Source organism: Pangasianodon hypophthalmus, chromosome 3, assembly GCF_027358585.1.
Source record: "Pangasianodon hypophthalmus isolate fPanHyp1 chromosome 3, fPanHyp1.pri, whole genome shotgun sequence".
In the NCBI taxonomy this organism is placed as follows: domain Eukaryota; kingdom Metazoa; phylum Chordata; class Actinopteri; order Siluriformes; family Pangasiidae; genus Pangasianodon; species Pangasianodon hypophthalmus.
The window spans coordinates 12,005,893-12,017,947 of NC_069712.1; the positions used below are offsets into that span (position 1 = coordinate 12,005,893).

General features: G+C 38.8%; 1 protein-coding gene across 3 annotated transcripts in view; it reads left to right on the plus strand.

Moving 5' to 3' along the window:
- Positions 1–722: 722 nt before the first annotated feature.
- Positions 723–12,055, plus strand: part of LOC113545306 (cilia- and flagella-associated protein 46) — a 67,956-nt gene continuing 56,623 nt past the window's right edge. Inside the window, exons 1-10 of one of the 3 annotated variants that reach the window (XR_003404598.3) lie at positions 723–1,135; positions 1,308–1,429; positions 4,043–4,174; positions 4,378–4,442; positions 6,096–6,260; positions 6,361–6,484; positions 6,705–6,793; positions 11,291–11,437; positions 11,548–11,647; positions 11,761–11,853. Coding sequence is in view for 2 of the 3 variants with exons in the window: in XM_026944599.3 (XP_026800400.3) it covers positions 1,087–1,135; positions 1,308–1,429; positions 4,043–4,174; positions 4,378–4,442; positions 6,096–6,260; positions 6,361–6,484; positions 6,705–6,793; positions 11,291–11,437; positions 11,548–11,647; positions 11,761–11,853 (1,086 nt within the window). In the remaining variant the exon portion in view is untranslated. Of the gene's footprint in view, positions 1,136–1,307; positions 1,430–4,042; positions 4,175–4,377; positions 4,443–6,095; positions 6,261–6,360; positions 6,485–6,704; positions 6,794–6,814; positions 8,810–11,290; positions 11,438–11,547; positions 11,648–11,760; positions 11,854–12,055 lie in introns of those variants that run through there. The other 2 variants (XM_026944599.3, XM_026944607.3) reach the window with 2 other exon arrangements.

The window sequence follows — 12,055 nt, forward strand, 5'->3', positions numbered from 1 at the left end:
CATCACCATTATTGTTACGTCCCTCATTTTCTAGACCCTAGCGGTGGGGCGAAACGTGTACAATTAGAGACTATAGTTCATTACCTAGCCATTCATCATTGTCTGTATAACCACATGACTACTGTAAGCACAAGACTACTGATTCAGCCACAAGAGCATTAGTGAGGTTGGGCACTGATGTCAGGTTAGAAGGCCTGGCACATAGTCAGCATTCTAGTTCATCCAAAAGGTGTTCAGTGGGGTTGAGATCAGGGCTTTGTGAGGGTGACTTGAGTTCTTCCACTCCAACCTTGGCAAAATATGTTGTCATGGACCTTGCTTTGTGCACAGGGGCATTGTCATGCTGGAACAGGTTTGGGCCTCTTAGTTCCAGTGAAGGGAAATTGTAATGCTATAGCATACAAAGACATCCTGTATAATTGTGTACAATTGTGTGCTTCCAATCTTGAGACAGCAGTTTGAGGAAGGCCCACATATGGGTGTGATGGTCCGGTGTCCACAAACTTTTGGCCATTTAGTGTACCAACAGCTGAAATGACCACTGAGTAAAGATACAAGGTATATGTACCTAATAAACTGGCAAGACAATACACGCGTATGACATCACCTCTCGCCACTGCATCTTATTTGCACTTGCGTTAATATACACTTCGATGTGAAAATGAGATTAGCCAGTATTACCGAGGGATTCACTGAAGATGAGCTTTGGCAAAGATGCACAGTCAGGCTCAGAGTTTACCTGTAATGACTTGACGCTCCATTTCCGGAGCACGCGCGCGCTGAGTTCCACCGTTGCTAAGATACGGGTCTTAGTAACAGGCACGCGAACCCGAAGTGGCTGTGAGTTCGCCAGTTAGCTGTTTAACTTAACTTTATGTCTGTTAAAATGACGTTTGCTTAGATGAACGAGGCAGGTTACAACTACCAAATCAATTCCAGTTGGTTGTTTTACCTGTGTTGAATGTCGTTCTTGTACTTTCTGAAGCCTGCTTCGAAACACAGACAGAATAGTTCATTATATCCAGTTGGCTAGTTTGAACGCCAGACACTGCGCTAGCTAACTGTAACAGGTCTCGCGCGGAAAATATGGATCTCCAAATCCGACAATATTTGACACAAGCACAGGATAAAGACGGTAATAATGGCTCCAGGTTTTATTTTTTATCATAACCATATTTGTATTTGTAATTTACCGCGTTAATATGGTTAGAAAGCTATGGAGGTCTTAATGATTCTAACTACAAGTTTACTGCTTATGGAGCGAAGTTAATCCGACTCTTTATAATTAATATCTTCCTGTCTTGCAGATCCTGTAGCTCTGAGGAAAGCTTATAACACAATCAAGGACGCTATCCCGGGAAAGACAGCATCAGATACTCGGTGTTTCCTCCCTGAACTGTATGTGCTGTGTGCAGAGCAGGCTCTCAGGGTAAGCACTTCACAACCTCCTACTAAGGTCCTGCCTTCATCCAAAGCAATCATCAAACCAGCTTCAGAATAGTCATTTGTACAAAGTATAATATCCTTCAATTAGATCATTCCTAGAGGAGTATTTACTCTCTTTTGGTCACCTTTATTGACAATATGCATGCGATTGTCAGTTATGAGAAGCAGTCTCCTACACAGCCATGGACATCTACCATATACACTAAATGGACAAAAGTTGTTGGACAATTGACCATCACACCCATGTGTGCTTTTTGAACATCCCATTCCAGTTGTAGTCCCCCTGTGCTGTTATAATAACCTCCACTCTTTTGGGAGGGCTTTGCACTAGATTTTGGAGCGTGGCTGTAGGGATTTGGTCATTCAGTCACAAGAGCATTAGTGAGTTTAGGTACTGATGGCAGGCGAGGAGGCCTGGGGTGCAGTCAGCGTTCCAGTTCATCCCAAAGGCGTTCAGTGGAGTTGAGGTCAGGGTTCTGTGCAGGACACTCGAGTTCTTCCACTCCAACCTTAGCAAACCATGTCTTCATGGACCTTGCTTTGTATACAGGGGCATTGTCATGCTGGAACAGGTTTGGGCTCCTTAGTTCCACTGAAGGGAAATCTTAATGCTACAGCATAAGAAGCCATCCAGTTGAGTGCTTCCAACTTTGTGGCAACAGTTTGGGGATGAACTACATATAGGTGTGATGGTCAGGTGTCCACAAACATTTCGCCATATAGTGTAGGTGCACTTTCAGGTAATTACTGCTTGCTATGCAGTTTATCAGTCCCCTGTACTTAAGAAATTGATACATATATTCCCAAATCTGATCATGGAATATCTCTAGTGTTTTCCTTGCTCCCAGCACACCTGATTCATCTAAACAGCTAAGTAACAGCCCTTTCTGAGTTGAAGTGGGAGTGTTAAAGCAGGGAAAAACTGAAGTGAAGTGTGCAGGACACAGGGTACTCCAGGACCAGAGTTTGGGATCCTGTGAATTAGCGCAAAGGGTCCACAATAGGTCTACATGGACCATTCTCAGCATAGAAATGGCACTAGCGTGGTAGTGGCATGGTAATATGTGTCACGCAATCATAAGTGCATTAGGTGCAACATTGTTGCTGGTTTTTTTTTAAATACCTCAGTGTCATTGCTGGGAGTGAGAAACAGTTCAGCAACCAAAAATATCCAGCCAACAGCCACCACATGGTCAGAAACTGACACTAATAAAGGATTAAAGGATAATTAATTGTGACAGATTATGTATGGAAAAAGATGAGCTGGACAGTACGTGTAAATTGTGCCACTGCTGTGTTGGGAATGGTATGAGTGTATATGACAGGATGGCCTATAACGAACTATCACTCCACTAACTACGGCTCCAGTAATATAACTGTTAAGTGGAGTATCGAACTGAGTTATCTGGCTTTAGCAACTGATTGATTGGCTGACATGAACCCACAATAAAAAGTTTCTGAAAGGATTGCCAACCTTACTTCTCCATCCATACCTAGCATAGGTTTTCATATCCAGATATTAGATATATAAAACCATGAAATTTTTCTTCAATTATATTGAACACAACAAATGTCATCCACTTTACAGGTCAAATTGAGCCAGCAAAATCAAATAAGCGCATGTAGTGTCAAACAGTGTCATTACGCAGATTTGTTACAGCCAGTTATGTTCATAACAGAAAGTAATGCCCTCGTATATGTTATGAAGCCTTTATGAGACTCGTACATTTTTTCCCTTTATGAGCTTTGAAATTTCTCACACTTCTTCATACACAGAAAATCATCTCATCTGTAACTGCTGTGTGATACAAACATGCTTCCTTTGAATATGTGTGGTGCAGCTCTCAGTTTGAAAGGAACTTGTTTGAAATAAATCTCAAGCACCAAAGACTGGTACATTGAGACACTGGAGCTCTTTATCTGCAAAATGCTCGAAACATCTTAATCTGTAATGGAGAGAGATTGAATTAAGTGTGGATCTCTACTGCAATAATGTGGTCCTCCCTACCGGGCAGAAAATAACAACAGGATCATGGTGTGCTTTGGAGTGATAACACAGGCGAAGATGATTGGTCACAACCCTTTTTTAAATTGCTATATCACTCTGATGTGCTGTGATTTTACTGTACCAATTATCCTACCATGGCAACAAGTATTGTAATAATACACAATACCAACACTGAACCTCTCATAAAAGAGAATAAAAAATAAGTTGTAGCTCACAGATTTCTGACATTTTAATTAAAAAAAATTAAGTTTGAGATCATACATTTGTACACACATAGACTATGATCAAATCTCTTACATGTAGAATTTTAGTATGGACATGAAACTAGTTAGGAACCTACTGATTATTCATATTAAGGCAATATAATATTATAATGTATCAAAACAAAACACAAATAATTGCTATTAAAGTAATAAAAGCTAATTCCTCTTCAGGCATGTACATACAGTATATTTCCCTCTCATCATCATAAATCACATGCTCAAGGGAGATTTTGATAAGGTGTTGTGGTGAATGCAACAACAGGCTGAAATATTCATCATCTGGACTCAGAGTGTATTTGGTTGTGTTTGTGTGTTGCCGTTTCAGCTGGGATGTAAGGAGATCACAGAGGACTGCCTAATGATGTACTTAGAGAGCAAACCCCCACCTAATCAGTTTCTATGCCGCGCATACTTCTGCCAGGCTCAGCTGAACTCACCACGCACTATTGCCTCTGTGGTAAGTATCCATGCTTCCTGGATTCATTAAAGGCCTTATAGTCACTTCTGGGTAACGTTATATAACGAGCACGTGCATCATAGATCATGAGGGTATAGTTCTTCTTAATGCAGGCTTAGCCACCGTAGCCAACATCCTTTCTGTTATTCTTGTGTGTTTCATGACAAGCAACATTTTCTTGTTTCTCTGTGTTCTATTTCCAGGAGGACATGGATAGAGCTGTGACATACTATCTGAAGGCTATAGAGATATCCAAAGACAAGCCGAGGTAGGCTGTTTAGTTACCAGAGAATGGAACAGTACTTTCTCATCTCTTCTCCTTACTATAGGAATCTACTATATTTAAGTGTGAGAGAAAATAATGTTGTAACATTTCTCCAGTAGTGTATCACAGCTACCCTGTCTGAGCACAAAAGCAACAAGGTTAGGTATATTTTGGGTCTTGATCTTAGAAGGTGAAAAAATAAACAGCCTGATTCAAACCCTGTAGCAGCTAAAAAGCTAAAAAGACTTAACAAGCAACCAGAGTTATATATCTACACATAATGCCAGTATATATAGATGTTACAGTCTGGAGTGAGCCTTCAGTGATTAGTGATGGATGAGGTACAGTTTAAGCAAAAATAGGTTTGATATGGTCTATTCTAATGCCTCAACCATTTTTCTAGCACATCACTTTGATGGTCTGCAATATCTCTGTACCAATTTCTTAAGCACAACCACATGTACTGTAATAATACAAATAGGCAACCCCAAGTCTCATGTGTTATAAGAGAATAAAATGAGTCATAGGTCACAGATTCTTTTCTTGAGGTGTTTTTTTTTTTTTTTTTTTTTTTTTTATAACTAAAATTGAGATGCAGATACATTAGGTCCCTAGCGGTTAAATTAGCTCCCTAATAGAGTCTTTAACTGCCCTTTTGGTTTGATGATTCTCCTTTGCACCCATAATAATTGCTTTGATTAAAATGGAAACTAATAGAAACACTATGCTGCCTAAGCCTTTGTGCATTGCAAGGCTGTTACCGCCTGCCTTTTGCAACGTCTTTGATCCATGGTCAGAGCAGGGTGGAAATTGAGATGTACTGAGAAATCAGACAGGAGCACTCACGAGAGAGCACCAGCACTGAATAATTGAACCAAGCTCAGTTTCCCCAAAGCACTGCTGTGTTAAGATAATCTGCTAGAAAGTGTTCAAAGTTATGCTCACTTGGCCATCTTTTGGGACAACATGCCTTGAATATTTTAATCTCATCCCTGCTTTGCTATCGCTAATGCTCACCATAACATATTCCTAAAATATTCATAAAAATAACATATTCATAAAATATAACATATATATTGCATTTTTTAAAATTTACATTACATTTACAATTATAGCATTTGGCAGATGCCCTAATACAGAGCCACTTACAGAAGTCATCAAAACATATCCTCATTCTAGTCCATATAGGTCAGGGTCTAAGAATACCACCAAGGTCTAAGAATACTATTAAGGTGTAGAAATACTAAGAATATTATCAGGGTCCTAGAACAGTAAGAATACTATGAGGGTCTAAGAATACCACCAAGGTCTAAGAATACTAAGAATACTATTAACGTATAAGAATACTAAGACTACTGTCAGGACCTAAGAACAGTAAGAATACTATCAGTTTCTAAGAATACTATAAAGGTCTGTGAATACTAAGAATATTGTCAGAGTCAAAGAACAGTAAGAATATTATAAGGGTTAAAGAATACTAATAATACTATCTGGGTGTATGAATAATAAGAATACTATCAGGGTCTAAAATTAACAAGAATACAATGGGTGTATGAATACTATCTAAAACCCTGTCTTTATTGTTTTTATTGTTGCACATCTAATTCTCTCTCTTTCATTCCTTCCCTTCCCCCCCACTCTTTTTCACTCATGCAGATACCATTTTCTAGTCTTCAACGCTTCTGTTCTGTACCTTCAGACAGTGCGAGGTTTCCTGCGGCCTGGTTGGCGGCAGTACCTGGTCTCCTCTCTCACACAGGTGCTCAGTGCTCTGGAGGAGGTAGTCGAACCTGACTATGCCTGGAGGGCTGAACTGATGATGTAATATGAGCTTCAGATGTTTTTAGTTAGTTTTTTGCTGAGCAATCTTAGTGGCATGTGTTGAGGCTTCCTTTCCAAATACTCTTGCTTTTATGCTCAGACTCCTTGTGGAGTGCCTGGTGGATGCTGGAAAAGAGAACGACGCTGCTGATTTTTCCAAGGTCACCTCTGATTTTATAGAGCAGCACACACCCGAGCTGTATCCCCGAATTTTCTCCATACAGGTAAATCATTCGCTCTCCCCTCTGGTCAATTGCACTGTTTATTACATTCTGCCCACACAGCTGAGCACCACTGACTGTCTTGGTCTCGGCAATATGCTCCCAAACGAGACCTGTATATTTCCTTTATTGTTCCATTATTTTTCAAAGTGTCAGTTCCCCAGGTGTTGCAGATTTTATAATCGCTCTTATGTGCTGATATTCTGTTTGACATGATTCACAGGTGCAACATGATCTTATAGATGTCTCCAACATTTTAACAAAAGCGAGTCCAAAATTACTTGCCATCTATAAACTGCAGAAGCTTAAAAAGTGAGTTGATTGATTCCACTCCATTCCTTGAATTTTTCCCCTTTTTTCTAACTGATATGAACACAAATATTGTGTATTATGTGCCTGGGGTATTAAAGTATATATTATTTATGTATTATACAGCTTTTTGTTTGATGCATCTGTAGGGACAGAACTCATTTTGTGCATGTTGTCAAATGTATATTTGAATTATATTTCTGTGAGTGTTGCATTGTTTTAACTTTCATGTAACTGTTCACACACTAAGGATGCCCTCAAAAGCTCCAGTTGTATTGACACACCTTCTCCAGCGAGATTTGCCTCAAGGAGAAATGGTGATGGTTATGTGGACCAATTATTTACCTGTGGGTAGAAAAGCCATAGGGTGCATGGCTGTGTACTGCACAGTTATGATTAAATTTGCAGCACAAGAGGAAATCATAGTTAGCCTTTGTGGAACTGCAAAGTTTGAGACATCTTTTGTTTATTTGGTCAATTTTTTCTTGTACTTTTTGACATATGTGTCATACACTGCCTTTCTCAGATCAGTTCTAAAGAATGGGCCTTGCCAAAACTTCTTTTCTAACCATTTTTTGATGTTTTTTTCTTTTCAAATGTACATTTTATTTTTGCTGCTTCTTTCATTCAAATCCATGGGAGAATTTGCACTTAGCTGTATAGGCATAACTGTATATTTAGGGGACCAAGCTTGGAACGCTATTGTTTTTGTTAGGTTTTTTTTTTTGTTCTTGTTCTTATTATTGTTGTTCTTCTTCTTCACTAAAACTGATAGTGCAGACCAAATCATAGGTCCTACAGGCATGAAACTGGGTAGGACGTTCTACTCCCTCCTGCTACTCAGGCAAGAGAGATGAGCCCAATTGGCCTAATGGTGATGCTATAGCGAAGTGTTTTACTTTTTCCCTCGTATCTCTGATACTGAATGACCTCGTGTTCTCTGAACATAAAAGCTCCATCCAGATAGATTTTTTTGTTAATTTGCATAATATGCCAAACCTACTTTTGAGAATTTGTCCTAGGATTTTTTTTCCTATCTTCACAATTTTGGTGTCAAACCACTCATCAGAGTGAGACTCAATAATTATCAAAAGCATGTTGACATTTGTAAACAATATGGCTGCCACATCAATCAATTCAAATGAGGCAAAGCCTAATTTACTTTATCATTGAAATATTGCCACCAAATTTGGTAGTTAGGTCCCATATCCCACCCTCTACCCAAGCAAATGAAAGAGCCATACCCAGCAGAAGGGGGCACTATAATAAATGAATTTAGCTTTTTGGTTTATATCTTCACAAATGTAGGAAATAGAGTAAAATGTGTTATATCAGCAGAATTCCTTGGTCTGCCTTCATCTTTTATGGTTTAATTACTTTTTTAGCTGATATACTTTCTGCTGAGGCACACAGATGGTAGGGTCAGAATTTGGTGCCAACAGTATTAATCTATGGACCCAGCCTGCCTTGTGTCAACAGTCTGGTGGAGGTGGTGTAATGGTGTGGGGAATGTTTCCTTGGCACACTTTTGGTCCGTTAATACCAATCATCGCTTGAATACCACAGACTGTTTGGGTATTATTGCTGACCATGTGCATCCCTTCATGGCTACAGTTTGGGCACTAACCCCTAACCTGTCCCCAAAATCTGCACTTGCACCTGCTCTTACACCTCTACTCTCTGCATTTTGCTCCTCTAGCACTCGATTAAAAATCTTGTATGGTAGCACTACTTACATTGTATGTATATTATGTATTTCCTCATTTGTAAGTCGCTTTGGATGAAAGCATCTGCTAAATGAATAAATGTAAATGTTTAAAGGGGCTGGGGTACCTTTAAGTGGACTTGACTGGATTGACCAATCAGAACGCACCATTCACGAGCACTGAACTCAGCGCTACTCTGAGAGAATCCTAGACTTCAAGAACAGCCGAGTGCGGAGTTCATGTTCGTTATGTTTATTTAGTTGGTTGGTTAGTTTACTTGCCTTCAGTAAAGTATATTGTTCGTGTATATTACGTAAGTACGACTGTGCTATTTTCATTGTTGTTTGACTTTAATTTAGCCGAATGCATCATATGGTAATGCAGGTGTGATACGCAGTTATTCTTCTGGTGTTATTATGGTTTTTACTGTGAATTCTGCCACTACGTTGTATTTACATTTCAGTGTTGATAGAAAGAATATAAATGAATGTAGCCTGTTTTTATGGCTTGTGATATTGTGGTTTATATTTAATTAATATACTGCGGTTGTGTGTTGTTCGCGCATGCGCACTGGGTCAGTCACACAGTCAGCACGTGAAGACCTTACGTCTGAGAACAAGTCTGCAACTAGGGATGCAGTGCTTGTTATATAGACCACAGCAAAGTCCATTTAGTTCATTAATTCATATTTGCCCGAAATTGAGGCATCAGTGCTCTGGTTGAAGAAAATATGACAAAATGCACACATTATTCATTAGTAGGGCTATCACTACTGATTATATTGGTAATCTAGTAATCTGAGGATTATCTTGACAGTTTGATCGAGTAATCGGTTGGCACCCATATTCTGGAGGCCTTTGTCTTTTACCACTGAGACTGGACAGATGTCTGTGATTATCATGTTCACAATACTGTTAGTCAGCATCTGTGATTGTTGGGATGAACATGGAAACACTTTCTTCATATGCGAGTCCATCAGACTCTGATTTATACTGTAAGAGAGACAAATTAGATAATATGCATTAATGCCGTGTTTAACATGCATTAACTAGTCATAATCCTTTACACGCTCATTACTTTTTGTAGTGATGATTATAATAATGATTATGTTGATGAGTTAAAACCTCTTAACCTGCAGAGGGCGCCAACGGCCTTGCGATGGTTGTTATAGGCTACTGCATATTACCTTCTAATTATTTAATCTCGCCAAACTATGTCTAATTCGAAAGGTTCTATCACTCAGTATTTTATATTTGACCACGGTTTTATGGCATAAATGCTACAGTGATTGTAATTTCTTGATTTATGTGATGAGTAACCATGGAAACATGCAGTTATGACCTAATTATGAAACACATGATGTAATGTAATGTGTAAACAGTAATGTGCAAATTTGGAAAATATTGATGTATTCACATGTTTACTTCACATTTGATCAGAGATAATTATCATTTCTATCTTCTTTCTATTAAGTTGTGAAAAACTCTTTCATAATGTGACGCAAATATATCATACACATCATTTTTGAGCATGTGCTTAAAACGGATGTGCAAGTTAAGATTATTCAAAGTTATTCAAATCTATATTGTAGTGAATTTACTGTGCTGTATTTGGCAGCGGATCTGTGAAACCTGGATGTCGCCTTTTCAGGTGCTGCAGCATTGAAGATATGCTGTTATGGTATTTGAGTTCATTTTTGCAGTGACGGCAGACAACAACATTGTTTTTCACATCTAATGTAAAGTGCTCCCACACAGTTGACATTCTTTGTCGTTTGCTGCACGGACCCTCATCCATGCACTGCTGTGCCTCTGCCATTTTGCCAAATACTCGAAATGGTAAATTGTAATCAAGGATTTTTTACAATCAGGAAATAGAATTTAACTGATTAATTGTGACAACCCTATTCATTAGTAAAACAAAAAATATGATACTTTTACTCATGTTATAATGTTACCAATATGAAAAGCCATGGTATGGAATAACTGCATGCAAAAAAAAATCTTTATCTAAGTTTCCACATTTTATCCCTGCCTTTTTTTTTTTAATCATTTTTACATATTTGCTAAAAGTCTGATGAAAATGCTGATCTTTTCTGAGGTCAATCCACGGTCTGTATCTGCCTCAATTGTCAGTTTTATGCCCATCGCATCACCAGTCCAATCTCACAGTCTCCTACATGATCATTTTTTCCACATAGACTGCATCATGACCCAAATGTTCCTGCGCAGAACACAGGCACTGATTTTTATTGTGAAGTATTTGTATGTAAAGATTACCTGCATGAGTGTTCGAGTCACGATGCGCTCCTTCAATACAGCAGTCATATACGGGAAATACTGTTTATTTTACAGATTTCTAAAGGGGCAGGGTTAGATTCAAATAATTGTTTCTCAGGCTGTAAGTCCTATGAATGTAAAATTTATTGTACTGCATTGTTATGCTAATCTGTTAGTGGATTTCCACTGTTGAGTAGGTGACTTCAAAAGCATGGGGGCCATCAGCCAATCACATTGCAGCACACACTTCATAGTTTTAGCATTAAGCTACCATCACCAAATTTTAATAGTATGTACATCTATGGTTGCTTTATTGTTCTATGCAACTTGGCGAGAACTAGCTACCTGTGGTGCAGTCTGCACATGGTGCTTGGACTCCGCAGATTGCAGCTTATGGCTACATTTTTACTTGTAAAGGTCCAGAGTGTTCTGCAGTTACTGCATCATTTCAAAATCAAAGTGAGTGGAGATAAATAATGTACTGGCGTGTGAGTGTATATCTCTGCTGTTTCTAGCACGGCTATGAATGAAGGCAGAATAGAATCTGATGAACTGAGGGAGATTTTTCTCCTGCTGACTCATTCATCCCAGACCCAATCACCTGCTTCTAACAGTTTTAGTCCTGACACTGATGACAGTCCTCACATCCCATTGTCTGACCGGTAAATCTGTTATCCTATGACATGACTAGTGTAGACATGTTAAAATTTATATATGATAATATGGTTATGCTGTAGCTGAGTCATACAGTGATCAATAGCTTTTATGGCAGGTTTGAACTCCTTTTGGAGTTGGCCTTCCTCTCTCTACAGCTGAAAGAGCAGTTCATAGCTGAGGAATGTGTAAAGGAGCTAAAGATCATTGATGGCACTGTGAGTGGAATGAGTGCTCCTTACTGTTTGTAATTTCACTAAACAGTTTCTCATTACAGCAATTTCAGTGAAGCAGAGAACAAGATTGTGCATTTGTTTTCTTTTCAATGCAGGCTGTGGGGCAGCATATCATGGTGGAGTGTGTTGCGTGTGAACTGGCCTTTAGTAAACAGAGCATTGAGGACTACACCAAAAGCAGTGTGGAGGTACTAGTATTTGGTTTTATTTAGCATAACTAAATGCATTATCTTCATGTGGTGATAAGCAATACTGGCTTTATGATTAACATCTGTGATGTCCCATGGAAAATGTGATCATATACGCAAACTGTCATGCTCGGAAAGACAAATAAATATTTTCATTTTTGGTTAATATACTTGTCTGACATCAGACAACAATTCATAAATA